Source organism: Scophthalmus maximus, chromosome 4 (assembly GCF_022379125.1).
Source record: "Scophthalmus maximus strain ysfricsl-2021 chromosome 4, ASM2237912v1, whole genome shotgun sequence".
In the NCBI taxonomy this organism is placed as follows: domain Eukaryota; kingdom Metazoa; phylum Chordata; class Actinopteri; order Pleuronectiformes; family Scophthalmidae; genus Scophthalmus; species Scophthalmus maximus.
In genome coordinates this window covers 25,630,091-25,653,023 of record NC_061518.1, presented here as the reverse complement: position 1 = coordinate 25,653,023, position 22,933 = coordinate 25,630,091, and the positions used below count along the sequence as shown (strand labels likewise).

The 22,933-nt window shown below is 43.7% G+C and overlaps 3 protein-coding genes across 5 annotated transcripts; 2 read left to right on the top strand and 1 right to left on the bottom strand.

The window, feature by feature from the left end:
• Positions 1-2,152: 2,152 nt before the first annotated feature.
• Positions 2,153-6,352, top strand: si:ch211-260e23.9 (uncharacterized protein LOC555795 homolog). The gene is made up of 4 exons (XM_035628575.2): positions 2,153-2,309; positions 3,326-3,469; positions 3,562-3,715; positions 5,260-6,352. The coding sequence occupies exons 2-4, from the start codon at positions 3,346-3,348 to the stop codon at positions 5,486-5,488; spliced, it is 507 nt and encodes a 168-aa protein (XP_035484468.1). The 5' UTR covers positions 2,153-2,309; positions 3,326-3,345; the 3' UTR covers positions 5,489-6,352.
• zgc:162297 (uncharacterized protein LOC555865 homolog) lies at positions 6,231-12,086 on the bottom strand. 2 transcript variants are annotated; one of them, XM_035628573.2, is made up of 6 exons: positions 11,480-12,086; positions 10,886-10,968; positions 10,613-10,793; positions 10,189-10,339; positions 9,440-9,567; positions 6,231-6,767 (listed from the first exon to the last, which is right to left on the bottom strand). In XM_035628573.2, exons 1-6 carry the CDS (start codon positions 11,550-11,552, stop codon positions 6,577-6,579), a joined length of 807 nt encoding a protein of 268 aa, XP_035484466.1. In that variant the 5' UTR covers positions 11,553-12,086; the 3' UTR covers positions 6,231-6,576. The 2 variants fall into 2 exon arrangements, with proteins under 2 accessions (XP_035484466.1, XP_035484467.1); XM_035628574.2 differs by having other exon boundaries at positions 11,855-12,086.
• Positions 12,087-12,334: 248 nt separating this feature from the next.
• ccne1 (cyclin E1) lies at positions 12,335-22,351 on the top strand. Of its 2 annotated transcripts, none has more exons than XM_047331623.1 (12): positions 12,335-12,471; positions 13,061-13,112; positions 13,329-13,416; positions 13,603-13,668; positions 13,892-14,058; positions 16,345-16,480; positions 17,551-17,697; positions 17,882-17,977; positions 18,636-18,770; positions 18,940-19,051; positions 19,198-19,355; positions 21,212-22,351. In XM_047331623.1, the coding sequence occupies exons 2-12, from the start codon at positions 13,099-13,101 to the stop codon at positions 21,395-21,397; spliced, it is 1,305 nt and encodes a 434-aa protein (XP_047187579.1). In that variant the 5' UTR covers positions 12,335-12,471; positions 13,061-13,098; the 3' UTR covers positions 21,398-22,351. The 2 variants fall into 2 exon arrangements, with proteins under 2 accessions (XP_047187579.1, XP_035484465.2); XM_035628572.2 differs by lacking the exon at positions 12,335-12,471 and adding an exon at positions 12,579-12,859.
• The last annotated feature ends 582 nt before the right edge of the window (positions 22,352-22,933 follow it).

Sequence of the window (22,933 nt, the reverse complement as noted above, 5' to 3'; positions counted from 1 at the left end):
TTGTAGCCACTTCTTCTTTTACTTCTACTTCTTCTACTTCTTCTTCTTCTTCTTCTTCTTCTTCTTCTTCTCCTCATGAAGTTTGTCAGTTAGTAAACAACTCCTTGGTGCAATACCGCCACGTTGTGAGTGAAGTGTGGATCAGCCTTCTCCAAAAATACAACTTAGCTTCATTCCGCACATGAGCAGAGCAGTCCAGAGTATCCGTCCTTCCTGCTATTGAAATGCTATGACATCACATGATTACATGCTCCACTGTTTCCTCTATGTTGCAATATTCACACATACCAGCTGCATTTTTATCAATTATATAAGTGTACTGTTAAGACTGGACGACCTAAAGGTTCCAAAGGGGGAAGAAAACATTCTAAGAACAACATCAAAAGGTTGATTTGTTAAACCTTCAGCCAACCATGCACACCTTTATAGAGAACGTTAGAATAAATAACCAAATGTAAATATTTAGATTTTGATGTGAACCTTTTTTTTCACAAATCATTTTTTTGACAGAGTTGTCTATCGTAGCCTTTAACTCGAGGTGTTTATGGCCTAATATGCCTTGATTATTGTTACACAGATGTCTACAGATCATTTGTCATCAATTTGATTTGATTTGATTTATTGCACATAAGATAATAGATAATAGATCAATGAAAAAGGAAGAACATAACATACAATAGTGAAAACTACATAGGGGCTTGTCAGGGGGCCCTCCTAATGTGAGACATTCATTTAAAATACGAACAAAGTAGTACAAAAATATGTGACACAGCTAAAGGAAAGGCATAATTAATCAGGTATTCAAATATAAATGGTGGATGAATTATGACAGAGAATAATTATGATGTTGTATTGCTTAACAACTGGACCAAAAAAAGATATGGTTTGCTTCTTTATAGAATTTAGGCATGTGCAGTTTTTAATATGACTTGGTAAACTGTTCCAACAATGAGGACCTCTGAATCTAATGTAAAATTAAGAAAAAGTTGTCCTGAAGAAAGTATGAGGAAGATTATTGGCTGATCGTGTGTTGTAATCATGGATTTGGGAATTGTATTGAAATACATTTTGAAAACAGAGTTGTGCATAAACTGAAAAACCAAAATACAAATTTGAAGATGGTTTAGCTCAAAAATAGGGAGGATATTTAGTGACTGGAATAAAGGTGTAAAACTGGAAAATCTATTGGAGAATATTATCATTTTGATGAAGCGTTTTTGCAAAGAGAAGATACAATTGAGGTTACTTTTAAATGAACTAGCCAGAACGATGTTACAGTATGAGATATATGGATAGATCATTGTGTAATATAGATTGAGAAGGATTTTCCTTGATAACAGATATCATATTCTTCTGATGACTCCATTATCTTTTGCTATCTTGTTAAAAATAAGTGCGATGTGATATTTCCAAGTGAGATTTTCAACTTTGAGAATACCAAGAAATTTTTGTGACTGTTACCCCTGCTAAAATATTATTGGAAATATGTACATTGGGGAATCATTTATTGATTATTATTATTATGTAGGTTTCTAGGCACAAACATCATGTAGGAGATTTTAGATTGCTCAATTATGCGTTCATTTCTAATATTAATTGTGTTCCATCTTTACCAGATAGGAAAATATTAATATATAGTCATCAGCAAACAAGAGGAAAAATGCTTTTGATGAGGTCAAATGATTTATGATTTATTTTTACTTCTGCAACGGATCATCAAAAGTGAACATCTGACAAACAAGAACTTATGTAATCCGACAGTCTTCGCACCTCACAGCGAGGTGGGGGAGATCAGACAAACACATTTCAGACACAGCCGTCCCCCCCCCCCCCCCCCCCCCAAAAGAAAGTATTATTAACTTCCTGATTGACTGAGACACCTGACCGCCGTGAATTGAGGTTTTGAGATCATTCAAACTCCACGCGGATTTATCTGAGGCGAATCAGCCGTGATCGCACAAACATGGATAAATATATGTTTTTAAAAAATAAATAAAGCGCCATTCGTGCTTCACTGTCTCATTACGTATTCGTCCGTATGTGTCACATGACGTGTCACATGACGTGTCACGGCTCTGTCCCATGCCATAATAAGGAAGCGTGTGGTTGGTTGACACTCGATGTGACGCGGCGCCGGGGGGGGCGGGACTTGTTGGTGACGTCAGAAGGACGCAGGCAGGACTCTCGCAGACAAACAACTTTGAGATCAAAACAACCCCAGACGAGCAACAGCAGCGGCGGCGACACCGGAGCCGTTTCGTACAAACCGCGGCCACACCCGAACACACACGAACTTGGATTCGGTTCAGGTCAGTCCAAGTGTCGATCTCCGTGCATCTGTGAGCAGTGGCGGCCTTCTGTTCTCTTGACTCCAGCCATGTCGGCTGTGTGTTGTCTCTGCAGCCTCCGCTCGCTTGTTATTCGGACCGAACATTGTCCGTAGTGTGATGTACAGTGTGTGCCATAGCGGGATCTCCAGTTGGTAAAACCCTCCGCTCGCTGGGATCCTGTGGCGCTCAGCTGGGTGCGCACTCAGCTGTCTGCGCCGCGGTCAGCTGCGGGTACACAACAGGGACTTACAGTATGGACAGGGTTGGGTGCGGGGACAGCACACAGATGACATGCAGACACTCGGGGGGGCAAAGAAGGGTTCACATGTCGTAAACAACTGCAGCGGAAATGTACTACTGCGTGTAATGTATGGTGGTATGTTTTGGCCACAGTATATTCTGGGATGGAAGTTGTTATGTCGAGAGACTGACCAAGAATGTACTAAGAACCCATACCAAGGACTTCCAACAAACCCAGTGTTGTTACACAGTACAGTTGACATACATCTGGAGGAAAGGTGATGGGGTACTCCGGCTGGACACAAAGACGGTTGCTTTGATGTTTTTTCCCTGGAATGAATCCAAACCGGGATCACAGATTGTAGACAGTGTTGCTTTAAACAGTGTACTTTCAGCCACTTGCATCATAGTGTTCTCAAAGCTCGACATTGCCCCCTCCTCCTCGTCCCCACACAGATATGTCACAGCTCAGGCAGCTCGGGTTTCGGAGCGGGCGCAATGGAGGCAGTTGTTGATACAGAGCAGGGGTGAGGTGTCCAGACAGGTCCTTTGCGGGTGCACTTCTTCGGGACCGCCTCAAGGGGGAGCCGTTTGCACTTTCAATTTGATAAAGACACAAGCTGAGAGGAAGTGTGGGTGGGGGGGATGGGGACTCAGATCAACTCAGTAACCCTTCAAAGATTCTGCCGACAGAACTTTCAAAACGAATTCATTCATTATTGTAATTAACCTGCTTGCGTTTGTTCATTCAACAGAGTGCAGTACAGGCATAAAGATGATCGGAAAGATTCTCTCTCATCTGCTTTGGAATACCGGCGAGGACTTTGAGGCAATAGACGACACTTTTGAGGAGCTGATGGAGTTTGAGGAGGGAGAATGGATCATTGTTAATCTCCCAGGTGAGACCACAAACATTCTTGGCTCAGTGACGACGCGGTTTTATAGTGGGGTGAAAAACTGATCTGTTGGAATTGGGATGTCCCCTACACAGAGATCGGGCAGCTATCGGCCCCCGAGGTGGATCCCCTCGAGAACCTGCTGATTGAGCACCCCAGCATGTCTGTCTACCAGATGAGATGCAGGACGAGTGGGGCGGAGGAGGAGGAGGAGCAAGGCTCTGATGAAGATGAAGAGGACACTTCCAGGTACCTCTCCATTTACACACACACACACACACACACACACACACACACACACACACACACACACACACACACACACACACACACACACACACACACACACACACACACAGATATAGTTGTTGGCAGTATCTCTCATCAACCTGTAGGTCTATTGCAAACCTTGTGTAGCATCTCACCATGGGATGAACCTTCTGGCATGACCAATCACAAAGCTTCTCCACCACCATCTAAGGGGACAGACCAATCATCTGAGTTGCATGGGCCAGCGTCCTTTATTCAGCCACTTGCCATGAAGATCACTTGGATTTTCACCTAATCTCATCGACTGGATGTGGTGTCTTCTTCCCTATGAGCTTCCACTGCTCCAGTCTGCCTGCGTCACACAGCCAGTGTCCTGGCCTCCTGCTGCTACTGCTCTGCTTAAGTTGCTGTCCACTTTACCCCAGTACAGTTCTCGAATTACAGCTTCCATGACGGTTATATCTCTCATCATGATGTCCTACCTCCCCTTGGTCATCTGACATTCTTCAGTTAGACTTGTCTATCTGTAGCCTTTCCCCCCTTGTTGAAGTCTTAAGTTTAAACTGCTGAAGCTCTGGGGGAAGCTGAGCCATCTCCTTAGGTGTCCATTGATACTTTGTTCCATTGTTTCCAAAGTTGTCATTAGAAATGCGAATGCTATGAGGGGCCAGAGAAGTTTCTTTGTCAGCTTCCCTGATATGTGGTATCTGAGACCTCTACACTGTTGTAGCGATCAGCTTATGCGGAATGGAGCGCATTGGTGAGATCAAGCACAGAACAGTGTGATTCCTTAGCTTTGTCCCTCTGATGATCTGTTCTAGTGCTCTAGGGCACTTTAAGCACCTATCGTCCATTTAGGCAGAAAGGAAAAGTTTGGCATATTCGAAAAAATATGCTCATTGCCATTCTACCAGAGCGTTCTGAGGGAATCGATGCCAGTCTGTCTGACTTAAGTACTGTATGTAGCTACTGGTAGTGGATGGTCAGCTCGCACTAATACTGCAAGCAGGGGGAGATCACTATCTACAGAAACTGAATTGGAGGCAACAAGTTTTGGCTTCACAGGGTGTTGTATGCTGGGGTCAGTGTGCCCTGTTACAAAACCCTTTTCAGCCATAAACTCCCAAGCTAAGCTAAAGGTTTCCTGACAGTAGCTTCATCTCTCTCCATATCTAATGGATAGATGTGAGAGTTCTGTCCATCTCCTCATCTTACTCTCATCAAATAGGCATTTCTAAGAACAAGATGTTTTTAATGCTTATCTACCAAAACTTTGACGGCTGAAGTAAATGGCTACTACATGGACACTATGTCAGTCCCAATGCTGTCAAATGCTGTAACCTCAAAGTGTTACTAAAAACGAGCCCTCTTGAGGAACGGGGCGTGTTTCCAAAACCTTTGGATTTTGGTGCTAAATCTCAAGTTAGTGTTCAGACGGACAGAGGAGTCAGAAATATTTGATCTTACTCATGTTGTAATATTGCATTAACGTAATGTGTAACATTTCCCCTGTGTTTGTCCAGGCCAGTGGCAGTGAGGCAGCACATATCTTGGCGTTTGGCTGCCTGGGGAATCCCCCTGCCCTGCAAGATCCAGCTGCTGGCTGTCCAGAGGGCCAGGACCCCGGCTGAGCGGAAGAAGCTGAGCCGCGGCTCCCTCCACAGGCAGAACATAGCTAAGCTGCGATTCTCTCCAGCAGAGAAGCGCTTTGGCTACTTCAAGCAGCCGTGCCAGCGCTTCTACAACTACTGACAGGGAGAAAGATAACTGCATGTGAGAGAGTGTTTCTCAGGTTGCCTCCGCCACAGCTCAGTGAGCAGCATGGTGCCTAGACTCTGAAATACTCCGGTTTAACTGCAACAACCGCGACAGTGTATCGTTTTGACTTTAATGTAGGCAACCTGCACTGCAACCCTCACATTTGAAATGGCTGACAACAATGAACCTCAATCTAATAATCTGCAGCCAAAGCTTTTATAACAAAACAGAGCAGATATTTTCAGTCATGTGCTATCATGAACGAAAGCATTAGTAACGAGTGCAGTCACCTTCCGAAAACTGGCACATGAACATTATGAATGAGAACATTTTAGTTGTTTTTACTTGTTTGGATTGATTTGGTGTGTGACAGCATTCGAAAGGAGTTGTTACTGTTGCAGTGTGACACTTGTTAAAATAAAAATGTTATCATATTGAATACTTTGCTCTGATTTATTATGCGGTTGGATTATGGCACACTGAGTGATTATTCCTTGGTTGTAATCTGTTTGTATTGTATTATGAGTTTTAGCTTTAGAAGATTCGTGTATTAAAAGAAAATTTCAATATCATGTGCACCTGTACAGTATTCATATCATGTGAAATTATTAACTCTGAATTGCCTAAAATGAATGTTCCTTGTTTTAAATTGTGTCTGTTGGGTTAATTACAAAACAACTGTGGTTTTGTATTGAGTGCTGTTTTGTACTTTTCAGCAGGTACACACTTTTTTCAATTCACAGAAATTGTTTTTATTTTTGACTCACAAATGTAAATACAGTTGAAAATTATGTTTTTCTATTTGTGTGTATTTATAAAATGTAAAAAAAAATCCTAAAATAAATCTTGTTTTCTTAAGGTGGTGGCATAATGTGTTTATTGTGTACGATATTTTCTGCAGGGTTCTCCAAATTAGTGATTTTTTTTAACACAAAGAATAACATTTAATACCTGAAAGGGGAGCATTAATTTATTAATAAAATTAAAACCCTTTTCATTTATCTAAGGGCTTTTTAGGCAGGAAGTAAATACTTCAAGACAATTAAATCAGACACTGGGGTGATGAAAGAAAACCCTCCCTCTTATTTTCGCAGGTCATGTATCTTTCCCATGAACCTCTTAACTTGCTCCGGGTCGACTGCGTTGGCCCAGTGTCCACCCTCCTTGAAATGAGAACCGATAATCATTCCATTTGCGCCAAGGTAGTGTTCAATGTTGTCATAGGTCACTCCAGAACCAATCAGCACTGGGATTCTCACGGACTGGGAAACCTCTGCAAAAGGAAAGAAAGAGCAAAACTGGTTGTAAAATATGATTTAAAATAACAACTTCAGGAATATTTAAATTTTGAGACATAAAAAATCTGGATTTGTTGCCCACCTCTCACCAGCACATGTGCATGGATGCATTTTAAATCTGATATAGCAAAATGTAGACAATGCAGAGTTACAATCAAATGTGCTTAAGTGCATCTGCCGTGCTTTTGTCAGTGCAGCGTGCTACACCTGCCCTAGTGTGTCTGTGGTAATAGAGAAGGGGCTTAACCAAGAGAGACTGTGACGCACCCAGTGATCTTTGCATGCAGTACAGGCTAACCTCCACACTGGCGTGTGTGACCAGTGGCCGTGTGTCTGTGTTAACTAGAGAGAGTGCACATGTTTGGGGGCTGTGTGTGTGTGTGTGTGTGTGTGTGTGTGTGTGTGTGTGTGTGTGTGTGTGTGTGTGTGTGTGTGTGTGTGTGTGTGTGTGTGTGTGTGTGTGTGCGCGTGTGTGTGTGTGTGTGTGCGTGTGCGTGTGCGTGTTTGTTCTCGTGTGTCAAGCACACTTGCGTGTATGAAACCAAGTCTGTTTGCCTGTTTAGTTCCAAGTGTTTACTGTCCTGCATGTGGTGTTGGACGCTTCTTAAAATAACAGCCCTGGTGTTGCTATGCGATGGACACCAACTGACCCCTGGCAGATATAAACCCTGGGTGCCTTTTGTCACTGCCCCCTCAGCCACAGATTAAGACAGTGAAGTATTCAAATCATGTTGGACCACCATGATGGAGAAATACTTCATTAGAAGATAAAATCCTTCATTTTAGTTTGGTAGTTGCAGGAACAATTAGTCACGTATAAAAAGTGCAGGTATGTATTCTACAATTTGTCCCCTTTTGGGGTGTTGTATTACTGGATGATTTTTTAAATCATTTGAACTATTAAATATAACATACAAGCGGTATTATCTACTCTACAAAATGCAAAAAAGAATGTCATATGTGTTGTTTGTAACAATGACATAAGATATCTTATCAGGTAGATAGATATGAAGGAACATCAGCGTCCATCTGGAGTCATATTTCTCTCTGTCTGGTGAATGTTTGCTCATCACTCATTATCCTTAAACTCTGCTCTTATCTCCACCAACAAGAAAATATCTTGTTCTGTAGATGCTAAGAGAAACTTCAATATGTTCACAGAAAACAGCTGCCTGCTTAAACTGATCCAAATATAACACCAGGTTATCACTGCCTACACTTCAAATCTGAATAATCCAAAAACATATTCATAGCCTCTAGCTTTAACTGGGAATTTCATATTTATTACTTAAGTAGGCTATTTCTTTGTTTTATTACTGAAGCATCTCTTTCGCCACGGGGCAGCAAAACACAACAACGTGTAGCAACATAAACATACATTCATGTGTCTGTCCAACAATATTACAAGTCAAATGTGTCTGATATCCCCTCTCCTTTTGCTCTGCGTTGGTCTCCTGAGGGAAATATCTGGCTCCTGAACTATGTTCACCAGCTTTTCACTAACTAGGACAGTCTGCTTGTGGCTAATCAACAACGGGTTCATTTTTTGCAGGCTGTAAAGCCAGAACAATAAGCTGAAGGAGGCTTAAAGTAGGGCTGAGGACACCTGCCCAATAAGGTGATAAATATCTGGGGGTTGTTACTACAAGCGACACCTGTCATGTTATACATCATACAACAACTGTTTTCATGTCAATTGGCCTTTTCCAATGAAGACATTTTGATTTGTCACAGTAAGAAACATAGGTGTTGGCCATTTTATTATGTGCACCTGCGAAATATCAAAGTTTGACAAAGGCGTATGGACTAAAAAAGATATCTCCGTGTGCAGCCTTGAGCAAAGGGCTTGACTAAAGCACAGTCGACAACTGGAAATGTAGTGGAGATGGACGTAGTAACACGATGTGAAAGAACTCAGCACAAGAAAAACTCAAGTATTTGGATAAAGGCAGTGCTTGGATTTTCCAAAGTCATCATTTGAGCTATAGCTGGCGAAGCGTGATTCATTGGTAGTTTGGCGAATGGTATTCTTACTGTTCATGCTTCTGCATGTGTGCCTACTAGAATAACGATAATAATTATCCAGCACAGTTCCCTGGAAATGAGTCAATTCCTTCAGTTCTACAAGGAGTACAGAGTGAGTTATCCGTATACTGTTCAGTGTTCATAAGGAAGACGACCACCACCAAGTTAACAATTACTTCGCTCGTCACTTTCAAAACTCAATTTCCAGCCTGATGGAACAATACTTTTACCACCCAGTGGAGAACAGACTTCATATTTCTTAAGTCCATTGACACTTCACTGGAAACGGTGTGCGTGAGAGAGAGACAAAGTAAGAATGCGTATCCAGCATTCCTAAATTGAGCCACAGTGCAGCCAGGCTTCAGATGGGTGCCATATTGGGTGCCATTTTGGGTGAGTGCCGATCCATGTCTTGTCCTAAGCAACAGAGGAGACTAAACACCGCTGTCGGGAACTCTCACTGGGTTTCAATAATCACTGCATGTGATGGTGCCCTCTGCTGGACAGACTGGGCCTTGACTCAAAAATGAATTACATTGTATATAAGATGGTGGTGCTTCTCCAATCGAGGGACTCAATTTTACATTAACATTTTTGAAGTGTGGAGTTTTTGTGGCAGTACCTCTGAGCTCACACGGGTCAGCCTCCACACCAGTGGCCGTTCCCGTGATGACGAGTCCGTCTGAGAGGAAGAACTCAGCAGCACGTGCCGTCTCTTCAATGCTCAAGTCTGACGTCAGGGCGTGGGAGCTGGGTAAACACACAAACAATATGACAACATTCATGCACAAGGATGCAAATAAAAACTCACTCTTTCACTGGAAAAAAAATCAACAGTAGATCTGCAGCATTATTCAATCTTCTACACAAAATCCTTAGTTTTTATTCAATAATATGTTTGTGATTTATTTTTACCAATTCAAAGTAATTTAATTTTTGAAATCCTTCATATCCACATTGGATATTAATATGTGAAGACTTGAAGACACATGGAAAATATTTGCAAACATAATAAATGACAGGTTTTCTATTATTTGTACCCCTGACAACATCCAAAAGAGTAGTGGGAATTGTAATATATTAACCATTGTGTCAGATAACATGTACATCATACAGTTATTCCACAACACACGTGTTCTGGACTCCGTACAGCAGCAGTCCAACATGCTGGCTGGCTGCGCTTAGTCAATTTAAGAGACCTTTGGAGCTCTGTAAGATTCTCAAGATTTGTTTTGGTGGTCAGATTAGAGGCAGATGGGAACGGAGGGACGTGAGAAAGATTGGCGTGACCGCATCAAAGTTCCCCTCTTGCATTTCAGTGGGTCGTCTGCTTTCTACTTTCTAATCAAGCTGTACAGATGGTGACCTCACCTGTGCTTCTTTTTGATGTCAGTGAAGATCTGCACGTGCTCAGCTCCAATCTGTTTGCGGTACCTCAGTAAGTCTCCGGCACAGGCATTCAGGAGGCCCTCATCAGCCACGTGCGAAAAGACAAAACCCTCCGCCCTGATGAAATCCAGACCTGTGCTCATACATTAACATTAGAAAGCTATATAAGACTAACTGGTGGACACTTTATCAAATACAGGTAAGTTCTGAATAAGTCTGTTCACCTTTAATCAGAAAAGGTGACCAGACAGTGAAATCATTGTTTGTTTTGCACTAATCTGTTAAACCTTCAGCCATGATAACAAAACTGAAAATATCTGTTCTGTTCTAAAAGCTTCGGCTGTAGAGGATAACAGATTCATAAACAGCATAACAGGGAGTTAGTTAGTTGATGTAAAGTATGAACCTGAAGCCAGCGCTACGGCCAGTGCCTGCTGGTTAGCAGAAGACAGTATTTGCACTCCGAGCGGCAGGAGCGGACAGACGCTTCTCACAGCAGTGCACACTGCAGTCATACAGGCAGACACCTCAGGGCCCACAGAGAACGAGTAAGGGATGTCGTGCATGTTCTCAATGATCACACCATCCTGAAACAGGGGTTTACAACAAACGGTGACCGGCGATCGCCTGGTAATGCTTCAGATACGTAAGGAGAGTCACAAAATGTGAGAGGACTTACAATCCCTGCATCATGGTAGATTGATGCCTCCCGGCAGGCTTCTTCAACGATTTGGGTCATTTTCATACAACCAAGTGGGGTGCCTGAGGTCAACAAGAAACTTAGTTACCTACAGTAGAAGGTTTCACACATGACAGCTCCCAGGTTTACAATGCTGCAATTTCAACTAAGCACATTTCATCTATTAAGCACTGTTCTGAAGCACACATTTAAAGTACTTGTCACTTTAATTTCATTTAATTTCACTTTACAGTTTCACTCCACCACAGTTCAGACACCAAGACATACTTTGACAATAGAATGTAACTTACATATGAAGACAATCTAATGCTGTAATATATATATATATATATATATTTTTTTTTTATATAACATATATTTTTGGGTGGTTACTTTTACTTTTTATATTTTAAGTACAATTTCCTTATAATACCCAAACTATTTTTTTCATTTTCATTGCAGGACAGTTTTATAGGAGCATTTTTTTTTCCAATGGTGCATGATATGCTACTGTTACTTATACTTGAGAAATATTTGCCTCCTCCATCTTTGAAAACGTTACATTCAAACACGTTGATAAAATTCTAACTTTACCTGGCAAGGCTTTGACATGAATCATTCCAATAACCACGGGTTTTAAGCGTCCAAAAAGATCCCAAAACTTCATCTTTCCGTTTTAGTGGAGCAACCACGGAGCAGAGGTCATACCTTTTTGTGTGTTTAGACATAAGCATGTGACTGTCCAAAGGTCAGTTATGTTTCTGTTCCCTCCAATTCTAACGAGGCCAATGGGGCTGAAAACAGCTCCCCATCACCCCAACGCCTTACGCCAACGGATTAAATGAAGAAACTTTTTAAAAAGGGTTGTTGTTGATTAAGAAGGAAGTGGGGGGCAGGTATAAAAACCCTCTCTGTAAAAGGGCGTCCCCGGCAGAAGCATCCGCAAGTTAGCATCGTTGTTACTCACACCTGGTTTATTGTACTTTTTCCTCGACAACACAGAGTGACAGCGACTGAAATGTGTACGTGGACTTCACACACATCGACAACGCTCGGTTGGCACACGGTATTCCGTCGCCGTCGTGTGCCATTTCAGGCTCAATCTAAAGAACCGGGCTTTTGTTTACATCTGACAGACTAGCCACGCGGTGGCTGGGCACTTCCGGTGCGAAGCTCCGCCCCCTCCAGCTGTCACCTCACGCCTCCCGGTTTGCCGGCTAAATTATAAACTTTTTTTTTCCTTCTTTTCTTCCTCCCTTCTCTTCTCCTTCACAACGCGTGGGCGATATAGCGGACGTTGGCGCCGTGCGTGCGCGGTCGAAGGTGCGAACGCTGCGGCCGAAGGAGTCGAAGTTAGACGATAAAGAGGCGGCGAGGTTGGAGGTTTAGCGCCAAGTCGAACCTACTCCTCCCTACTAGGCGCCAGCTCAGAGGAACTAGCCCGGGCTGGACAGACGCACACAGCCACACAAAGAGCGGCGCCGAGTCCGAGCAACAGGCGGGGAAGTTCGCGCGACAGTCCTACTTATTCCCTGTCGGTTCTCCGGACGCGAATACGAGTGAACTTCGAGGGGCAGAATCTTGAGGTGAGTGGATGCGGCGACACGTTTGCCCCCCCCCCTCCTGCGCCGAGTTAGTCCGGCGAAGCTAGTTTCAGCTAACCGCGGAGCCGAGGCGCGGACGGCGACGGGGGACGTGTGAACGGCTGCTCGACGCGGTGCCAGCGTCCGCCCGCGCTTCCCTCCGTCGCCGCCGTCGAGTTGGGGCAGCGGGCGTCCCGGCTGCGCCCGGCGTCGTTTCGGCCATTGTGTGCCGAGCCAGCTGTTCAAACTTAGCAGATGGGGGGCTGGGGGGGGGGGGAGAGATTCAACCGCGTTTCCCTCGGAAAACGCACGAAATGTCCCCACCGCGCCGACACGCCAGTGTCCGCTGGTCGTGCCCGGCGCCTTTCGCGAGCGCACGCCGCCGGATGTGGTACTTTTGTCAGACTTTTTTTTTAACACCACGTACCGCTCCCGTTTCCCCGCGCTAGACCGAGTTGGGCTTTATTCCGCGGGAGGGAGTTCAGAGTGGGGGTTGGGAGTGAGGCTAAATGCTTGTTTGTTCTACCACCCCCCCCCCCCCCCCAATTCTCAAAATAAAGAATAACCAAATCAAATCACGTCTCATTCACAGGTTTGCTCAGAAGCGGACGCCAACCCCTCAGGAGTATAATGCGAGGAAAACGGTAGGTCCACCGCGGCTCTGTCGGGCCCGTCAATCACGGCGTGCTAAAGGAAAAGTTGAGAGGTGGACGGAGCTTTAGCCGTTCGGCTAGTTAGCCCGTCGCCCGACCCTTGATATTCTGCAGCATGCTTGTTGAAGTCCCATGCTTTTGACCCCCCCCCCCGGGGGAGGGGGGGGGGCACTCACGGCCGCGCGTGTCCGTGTCACGGTGTTACAGGGAGGACACGGAACCCGAGTCTGTAGCTGAGGAGGCGCCCAGGGAGAACACCGTGCGACCGAGGAAGAGGAAGGCAGATGTTGCCATTGTAAGTAGTCACAGACCTGCCTGCTCACGACACGCAGCCCGCACTGCTAGTACAGGCCCTGGTTAGATTGTGTTCGGCCTCCGTGGAGCCTGACCGGTCCATGCCGCTGGTGCCGTATTGCACATGATGCGCGTCTGCTGTGTTGGTGCATTTCAGCGCTGACAGTAGTCTTCCTCTGGTCCTCAGTATTTACAAGATGTGGATGAGGAGGTAGCGGAGATGACGAGGAAGAAGCAGCGCGAGTGCAGCGAGGTAGGCCTGGTTATCTCTCCACACCTGGCTGTAGGTGTATACCCCACCCCACGCCTCAGTTCTGTTAATGTATATGTGGCCCACTTGATCTTTATTGCATCAAGTGCGACACTGTCAAGTTATTAGCTTGGTGGCCCATCCCCATGAGTAAATGTTTCTATATTGTGGCCTCATCTTTGCCCTTTCACCGTCATCTCACATCCCGTCCCTCTTTCCCGTGCAGCTGGCCTGGAGTCCTGGTGCTGGTTGCAAAAGTCCACACAGGTGGATCCCCACGCCTGATCAGGAAGAGGAGCGACCTGTTGCTCTGATCAACGCCGGCTTCCCCCACTACATCTTTAACAAAGTATTTGCGACCCCCGTGCATTGTGCCCCACTCCCTGCGCTGTGGTGAGTATTCTCTTACACACGATCTCAAACTAAAACGATCTCTGTCCAGATGAGCAGTTTAGCGCTGTATCAGAAGTTATCTCTGTCCACATCACATGACCATTCACGTAAAATGGATCACAGGAAGCAGATTGTTTGATCTGCCGGCGGTTGCTTATGCCTTGGGCACACTACACGATTTTCAAAGTGGTAAAATCTCTGTACCGTTCATACTCCACGACGTGCTGTCTTGTAATCGCAGGCTTCCAGTCGTTGTGCTGTTCACACTACGTGACTCATCTGTGACGGGGGTTCACACACTACCAGATCCTTCGCAGAGACAACTGTCTAGTTTTGTCACGAAAACACAAGAACTGACAAGGGAAAATATGCGATACACGCGCAAAACAGGAATTGTTGTCACTTTCACGATAGACATCATAAAGAAACCGTTCAATATATTTTAGGATACTATATGTTGACAGGTCAGAAACAGGAAGAAGTTGGAGCGGATGCTCTGTGTTGTGCCAACAGAGAACTAACTTGAAACGTTAATATGTGCTTTCGCTTTAATCCAGCTCGAGGTTACGCTCATCATCTGTTGCGGAGAAAACGCACAACACGACAGACGTAGCACACATTGCTGGTTCAGACGTAGCGATCGAGTGCCGATTTGCGTACCCTGATTATACGCTGATTTTCCATTTCCATTATTCAGAGCGACAGAACTGCAATTTTTGGAAATTAGTAGTCAATGAATGTATTGACTTACAATATAGCAGGCCGACATGCCTATGTAGTTACTCTATGTAGTTAGTCTATTCCTTTTTTTAAAAGTAAAATTGTATTAATAATTTAATGCTTCAGTCCGCATGTTGATTTGATTCAGATGTGCTGATAATGTACAATCTGATTATTTAAACATCTCACCCCCGATTTCCTCTGGATGCGGAATGGTCGCGGAATGGTGGCGCAGCGTGTCGGTTGCGTCCTTCGCCGTCCGCCAATCCCCACCGCCTCCCCCACAGTGGTGCGCTGCGGTGCGGCCATGACGTCACAAGGACCCACGAGATCTCGTGAATTCACTTATGATCGCGCGATATAACAGGGTGTAGTTTCTATAAAGAGAATCACAAACCAACAAGTTATTTCCATCATAAATGATTTGGTGAATTTGGACTTGACTAATCAGCATCTCCTCATCCATGGTGTCAACGGGGTGAACTGGTCGCTGAAAACCTCTGACCTGTTGACTTCAGGGCTGTCTCCGCCCATTATGACGTTTTCAATGTGTAGCGCAGGGAAATATGATCCACCGTGATCACGGTGTATTTTATTTTGACAGTTAAAGTATGTTTTATTTTTGTTTCTGTGCTCGACTTCCTGTCCCGCACCACCTGTTTTGTGCTGAATTGCAGCGCGTGTGCTCCGGCGTCCGGCAAAAATAGAAGCCCTGCGTATCTGCTCCGGAGGGCTGCGGAGCGTCAGAGCTGTGACGGAGCCGTGCGGAGCCAGTGGAAATACACACATTGACTTTAATTGACACCTATCGGCTCCGTCGCCGTTTCGCAGCCTTTCCGCATCCAGTGGAAATCCAGGGTTAACCTTCATAAGTGCAACACAGACGGTCGATTGACTCCATGCTGCTGCTATTCTAATGCGCTGCTGCTCACTTCCGGGAACTATTGAGAGGCTCCATGATCCGCCATTGCTGGAAAAAAAAAGGTTCATTGGAGTGAACGGAGTTGTCACTACTCTCTCTCTCTCTCAACGGTGTCAGCATGCGAAATTACCCATCACAGAAACGAACCAAATGTACAGACGTAGAGAGCAATCCCGGGCACTGACTTTTTACAAGCTGTTCCCTCAGATTCATAGTCTGTACCCTCAGATTTGTAAACGGTCCCCCTTTTCCATGCACTAAAACAACTTGTTTGTGGGTTGAAAGCACAGTAGAACATCAGAGTACGGTGTACAACAGAATATAGTGATTAGTTGAGTTCTGTTCCTTAAAACCTAATGTGCGAGTGCTGTAAATTGTCTGCACTGCCCTTGTTGATGAACCACTCATCCAAAAGACTTAACTATTGACACCACACTTCCTTGGGTCCTCAGCAACACACTCTCCAAGTTTGAAGTTGATTGGATGAGCGGTTTTTGGGAGATTCGTCTATTTTATGGTCAGATGGAGCACTACAGCTGTTTACCAATACTTGGTGAAATACTTTATCTTGTTTTTCCTTTTTGAGTTGATGAGCCAAGGCCTTAACTTTTACCACTGTGTCCCTTTCTGTTTTTGTTAATCAGCTGGGCCAGTAAGGATGTGGTATGGAGCTACATGTTGGAGAAGGATAAAACCTACACCAGGGATGTCCATGTGATGGAGAAGCATCCTCATCTGCAGCCCAAGATGAGAGCCATTCTCCTGGACTGGCTAATGGAGGTCTGTATCTCATGGCAGTGACCACTTTAATGTCTTCCGTCGTCATGCCGGTTAACCGTGTATATAATAACTTTTAAGTTTGATCATTTCAGATCACTGTGTAACGCATCATTAGGTCTCATGACTACAGAACAGCTCTTGGGATAATTTGCTGTCACTAGTGGAAAGTGCAGCGTAGGACACGAGCAACACAAGGCTCTTGCTGCTTTTGAGCAAGCAAAAGAAAAAAAGCAGTTATCTTTTTATTATCATTGAGAAAAGGTAACTGCAAGTTTTCACCGCAGACATTTTGACATGTCATAGTAAGAACAGCACAGGTGTTCCTGACAACATTAACGATGGCCCACGTGATTAGTTTCATTACTCAGACCTGCTCTTTTCCAAAAACAAAATGTCTGCCTTTAAAGTAGGCCTTTTTTCCATGGGCACAAACAGTTAATAGTTACAATACTTAACAGTATGTCATTGGTGGTGATAACGGTACTTTGAAACATAATTACGATGAAGGTGGATAATAAGCTGCAATGACTTATGGGTTTTCCTGTATCCAAAGGAGATCAACCAATCCGATTTGGCCAAATCCCATTCAATTAAGACCCTATCAGCTTTAGCCTTTTGATTTTGGTTCTTCTTCATATCAAAGTGTGAACTGATAAGGATAATGGTGATAAGGTCTCAGACAGACACAAGATCTGAAATCTTTTTCACTACAGCACCATTTAAATATGTACACTGAGATGGTTCATTTTGTCCTCCAATGTAGTTGGTTTGATATGTTAGACTTAAGACTGATTTAAATACAATATCCCAAACTGATTCACTTATATATAACAGATGAATGACATTGATCTGTAAAGATACAAATGGCTCTATTAAAATTCCTAATAACAAAGTTTTGCCATGAGACATGCTCCTCCTGATTAATAGATTTTGATTTCTTCTTATTATTATTATTGGGAACTTCCTGGTGCCATTGAATGTGTTCCAATAAAGCAAACCTACTGTGGATCTGGTATTAAAGTCATGAGGCCATATCAGTGTGTAATGTTGTGCTTGTGTGCATGTTTCAGGTGAGTGAGGTGTACAAACTTCACAGGGAGACATACCACCTTGCTCAGGACTACTTTGATCGCTTCATGGCCACACAGAGAAACGTCTTCAAATCCACGCTGCAACTCATAGGCATCACCTGTCTCTTCATCGCCGCCAAAGTCGAGGTGAGAAGGGGTCATCCCACTGTACAGGATAAGGATACAGTGCTCTGTAGTTCTTTATTCTGTTGTTTTTGTTTGAGGTCAATCGTCTTTGTTGTTTTGTCCCTTTTCTCCTGCATCATTTATGCAATGTGTAAGTTGGTATGGTTGTTTTTTTATAATGCTCCTGTATCTTTGCTTCTCCCAGGAGATGTATCCTCCCAAGGTCCACCAGTTTGCCTATGTTACAGATGAGGCCTGCACTGAAGATGAGATTCTCAGCATGGAAATCATTATTATGAAGGTACCGAACACTGATCCGAGTGTTTCCCACAGAATTAGATTCAATCTGTGGCATTAGCTAGGGATTGGGGGGTGAGGATGGATATTTTTTAAGTGCTGCCTACAAGGCAGCATTGACTCTGACTTCCGAAGTCCAGTCTGACTATGACTAACAGGTCAATGTGTGTGTTTGAGAGAGAGCCACAGCTCAGCAACAGAGCAAAAGAAACCAGGTTATTTCTAATGAGATGTGGAAAAAAGTTGGTTCTTAAACTGGCTTGACAAATACGATAGTGGCCAGCTGCCACAGTCTCAATTCATTAATAACATACACTTGATCATGACACATCGGTATTATTGCCTACATTTGTTCAAGTGTCCTACAGTAAATTGTGTGCATGACAAGTAGGCTAGCGCAATAACAAACCCTTAATGTAAGGGCATGTCCTACCTCAGCATAGCAGACAGTTTATCTACTGACTTTTATTCAGAAATAGCAACATGTCCACATGATTTGCCGGTTAACAGTTGTTAATTTACATCCCTAGTTACCTGTCACCACTGGTTCCCTCTTTTATTACAGGATTTTAGAACCTTTTCTGTGCAAAAAGTGGTTATTCCATTGTCGCAATCCAGGAAAAACGTTTGATCAGCTGTTCGTTCCCTCTTTCCGAACACAGGAGCTGAAGTGGAGTCTCAGCCCGCAGACCCCCATCTCCTGGCTCAATGTTTACATGCAGGTGGCTTACCTGAAAGAAACGGACGACTTGCTCATCCCCAAATACCCCCAGGCTACCTTCACACAGATAGCAGAGGTAAGTTGTGATTATATGTCAGCAGGATAACGCAAAAAGTACTGAACCCGATGTGAACCAAACCTGGTGGAGGAATGTGAAATAGGTCAGAGGAGAACCCACTGAAAATTGGTGAAGATCAGTCAAACGATTTGTTTTAATGACGGTTGTTTTTCTCTGGTTTTTCTAGTTGTTGGACTTCTGTATGCTAGATGTTCGTTGCCTCGAGTTTTCCAATGGCATCCTCGCTGCGTCTGCTTTGTTTCACTTCTCGTCTCTGGAGCTGGTGGAAAACGTTTCAGGTAAAAAATAAGACAAACACATCTTCGTTTGAGATTCACTCTCCTTGAGTTAAAGTTTTACGAAAGCATACTGGCAAACTCTTCTTGCTGTCCTGGTGTCATCCCTGACTTGCTACTTTTTTCATTTCATCTATCGATCCATGCAGCTTTGAAGAGGGTGGAAGTCGAGGAGTGCGTGAGGTGGATGGTGCCATTTGCCATGGCACTGCGGGAGGTCGGTGGGTTGCCTATGAAAACATTCACAGGAATCCCTGCAGATGACATGCACAACATCCAGTCCCATGCCTCTTTTCTTACATGGCTGGTAAGTCAAAGTACCGTAAGGAGAAGATTTTACTTACTTTGGATTTGTTCAAAAAGCAGCAACAAAAGGCAACACAAAAATCTGAAGCTCATGAAAGATACAATTAGGAATCCTCTTTAACCCCCATTTCAACAGAGGACTTGTAGATACCGTGGCTTCAGAAAATATCCAGACCCCTTCACGTTTACAAATATTTATTGTGCGACGTGAGTCAATTTAAAATGGACAAAACTGACCATCATTTCAGAAGCAAAAACCCGCAATAAAAAAGTGAGGCAATGTATTTAGAAATTATTGGAAAGTTATTCTAAATTACCAAAAGTATTCAGACCCATAAGTCAGTACTTTATAGAAGCCCCTCTGGTAACTTTGGGTATTCTTGGGCTAGTATCTCAGACTTTACATACCTGGTCCCCATGTCCACCCGTAAGGACTCACATTTACGAAGAAACGCCTCATTAACAAGGGTTAAAGATGTGACACTAAACAGATGAAATCAGAGGAATGCAATAATATGCCATAGCACACCTAGTCTATTCATCTAGCACTTCTTTTTCATAATGATGCCATTTTGCTAAAAACGAGTCAAATAAATCTTTAAAAATTGCATCTGTGTTAGGCAAGAGCCCGGAACATGGTGATATCAAACAGTTGTTAGATATCCAAGGTGCTTGGACGTGAAGAAAAAAACCTGTATTGAATTAAACGGGCCCAGACTTTCCAAATTAAGCCATATGTTATATCTTGTCAAAGTAACGTATTATGGCACAAAGTGTCCCATTCCTATTTATACCATTTGGAGGCCTTGTTGCATGTCAAACTCAATTAAGTCTGAGGATTTAGGGCTTGTGTCCTCAGGAGGCGACGTTGAGATTCATCCCTTTGGGAAGTTGAAACCATTCTTTCCAGCAGGATCCTTAAGCTCCATCAGATTGGATGGGAAGTGACTGTGAGCTGCCATCCTTAGTTGTCTCAAAGTTCTATGGGTTTTAAGTGGGACACACGAGGATAGTCCGAGACTTGTCCTGCAGCCCACTATTATCCTGTTTTTTCTCTTCATGTCACTGTCATGTTGAAAGATGCCTCAGGTCGTTAGTCCACTCTTGAGCAGGTTTTCTTCAAGGACATCTGTATTTAGCTGCATTCATCCTTCCCTTAATTCTGACCAGTCTCTCTGTCCCTGCTGCTGAGGAGCACATGATGCTGCCACCACCACTGCTTCATGTAGGGATGGTGTTGTTAACCAGATGATGAAGAGTGCCTGGTTTTCACCAGACTTGGTGTTTGTTCTGAACCACATAATTAAGTATTTGTCTCAACAGACCAGAGAAATTTTTTTTTCTTGCTTTTCTTGCCCAGTTTCTCAGTGTAGCCGACTCAAAGAAGAGTCCTGGTGGTTCCAGACTTCTTCTATTTCAGTTATTCGGGGCCACTGTGCTGCTGGGAATCCTCAAAGCTTTTGAAATGGTTCCATACTCTTTTCCTGTTCTATAGTCACCACAGTTTTATCAGAGGTCTACTGAGAGTTCCACCCTGACTTGGAGTCTGAACTATGGGACATTTATAAACACAAAGGGGATAATAATAATAATAATGGCCATAATAAAATAAACGGTATGCATCTGAACAAAGCAAAGGGTCTGAATACATATGAAATAATTATTTTATTTATTTTTATTTCCAGAAACATTTTCACTTATGGGTTATTTAGCCTAAATAAGTGAGACAGTAGAAATGTTCTCCATCAGATTATATCTACAACACAAAGGGTTCAAGTGTTGAGTACTCGTGCTGCTTTCGATTGAAATGTAACGCGTCGCTTTTTGTTAATCCCTGTGTATCTCTGCTGTGCACAGGACAAGGCCTACTCTTACCAGGAAGCGGAGTTGGCGCGTCACAGCAACTGTTCGGTCCCCTCAGGTGTCCTGACTCCGCCACTGAGCAGTGAGAAGACTGAGGAGCTGGTCCGAGTGGACACAACGGTGCTGAAGATTAGACCAAGGATGCACACTGCGTCTCCACCGCCAGACTCTCCACAGTAGTGATACGACCACCGAAGCTGATGAGACGACATCAAATCCTTTTTTCTTTTTCTTTTTTACATTACAGCTGTAAGAAAGAGGCGACACACGTGTGTCGCCTCTTTCGGAAACCTCTGCAGTGGACACATGCGATGGAGTTTTGGTGGGGAAACACTGGAAATGGTATTTTCTCGCTTCAAAGCAATGCTGATAACTGGGATCCAGATGCTCTTGAATGTCTCTGTAGGGGGTACACACACTGACTTCGGGAAGCACTGACAATCGGTGAACAAATGGTTTCGGATGGCCCCCACCCCCACAGGACTCCTACTTCAACCCTCCAGTTTGCATGAAAACTCAAAGTGAAGGGCCAGAGGGATGGGATGGCCCAAGAGGACATTTTTGTTTTTTGAAATGTCATTGTACCATCATGCTTGCATTCCTTTTCCTTTCACATCTTCTTTTGATGATTGTAATTTTTGTTCTCTATGCAGAGGCCAAATTGAGTTTTATGGAGTCTGCTTGATTGTGTGTGAGTGTGTGTTTTAATAGTGATTTTTCTAATATCCCATTAGTGGCCTCATTTGCCCAAAAACTATTCCTAGAGTCACCTGGCTCTATGTGCTGCTATAAAGTGGGCTTTCCATGATGGAACAGGGGAGAGAGTGTGAGTGTTGTGTATGTCTTTTTTTTATTATATATATATATATAGTATGAAATGGGGTGTTGCTCTTGTTCTTGGATCAACTCATGACATTTTATTTGACAGCATATGGTCATTGTTTTACTTGGGGACCAGTAGCTTGGCTACATGGCTGGTGGAAAAACAGCAGGCTTCAGAAGCTTAACTGTTGATTGTATTTAACTTTTATTTGTTTTTATTTTTTTTATTCAAACCTGCAGTTTGTTTGCCCACCACCACAATGTAAGATTTCTGTTTGACTTTTTAAAAATAAAATGCTGCTACATATTTTCCATTGGCTTCTGAAGACTCCAATTTAATGAATCTTATTAATGTCTCCTCCTTCACTCCTCTACAGCACAGATGCACACAGACTTTATTCCACTAGATGTCAGTGTGAGACTGTCACACTGTGTTCTCACCAAGAGAGATAAGCATGCAAAAACATAAAGCCTGCAGCATTCACAGTACTGCTATGAGATGTGAGACAAAAGCATAATGATGGAAGTTCTCCCTCAGAATGCAGAATATGTGTGCAGTGTGTATTTAAATGACACAGCAGGGCTGTCTAGGCCACAGTCAGTGAATGAAAGTGCAAGTGGAACTTTGAGCTAATACTTACGCCTCGTTTAGGGAGACGTGTGTAAAATGTTTTGGTCACCCCCCAAAATGGTGACGCTGGATCAGAGCTTTGCCGACCAAATACGGCCTGCAAGCAACATTGAGATAGTGCTACAACACGCCTACAGCGTAACCAGACAGACTGTCATACTTCAAACTATAGAGCTCAAATTCTCTGTGTTCATCGCAAAATCTGACATCTGACACCAGACTTGAATGTTCTTTATGGATGAAAATATGGATCCAACTCAGGG

Bases quoted from the DNA above. Each gene is read 5' to 3' on its own strand.
- ccne1 (XM_035628572.2), top strand. From the start codon at position 12,724: ATGGGGGGCTGGGGGGGGGGGGAGAGATTCAACCGCGTTTCCCTCGGA. The intron at 12,860-13,060 runs GTACTTTTGTCA...TCTCATTCACAG, and splicing joins AGCGCACGCCGCCGGATGTG to GTTTGCTCAGAAGCGGACGC. The intron at 13,417-13,602 runs GTAAGTAGTCAC...TCTGGTCCTCAG, and splicing joins GGAAGGCAGATGTTGCCATT to TATTTACAAGATGTGGATGA.
- zgc:162297 (XM_035628573.2), bottom strand. From the start codon at position 11,552: ATGAAGTTTTGGGATCTTTTTGGACGCTTAAAACCCGTGGTTATTGGA. The intron at 10,969-11,479 runs GTAAAGTTAGAA...TGTTGACCTCAG, and splicing joins TCATGTCAAAGCCTTGCCAG to GCACCCCACTTGGTTGTATG. The intron at 6,768-9,439 runs GTACTGCCACAA...TTCCTTTTGCAG, and splicing joins TGACCCGTGTGAGCTCAGAG to AGGTTTCCCAGTCCGTGAGA.
- si:ch211-260e23.9 (XM_035628575.2), top strand. From the start codon at position 3,346: ATGATCGGAAAGATTCTCTCTCATCTGCTTTGGAATACCGGCGAGGAC. The intron at 3,470-3,561 runs GTGAGACCACAA...TCCCCTACACAG, and splicing joins GATCATTGTTAATCTCCCAG to AGATCGGGCAGCTATCGGCC. The intron at 3,716-5,259 runs GTACCTCTCCAT...GTGTTTGTCCAG, and splicing joins GATGAAGAGGACACTTCCAG to GCCAGTGGCAGTGAGGCAGC.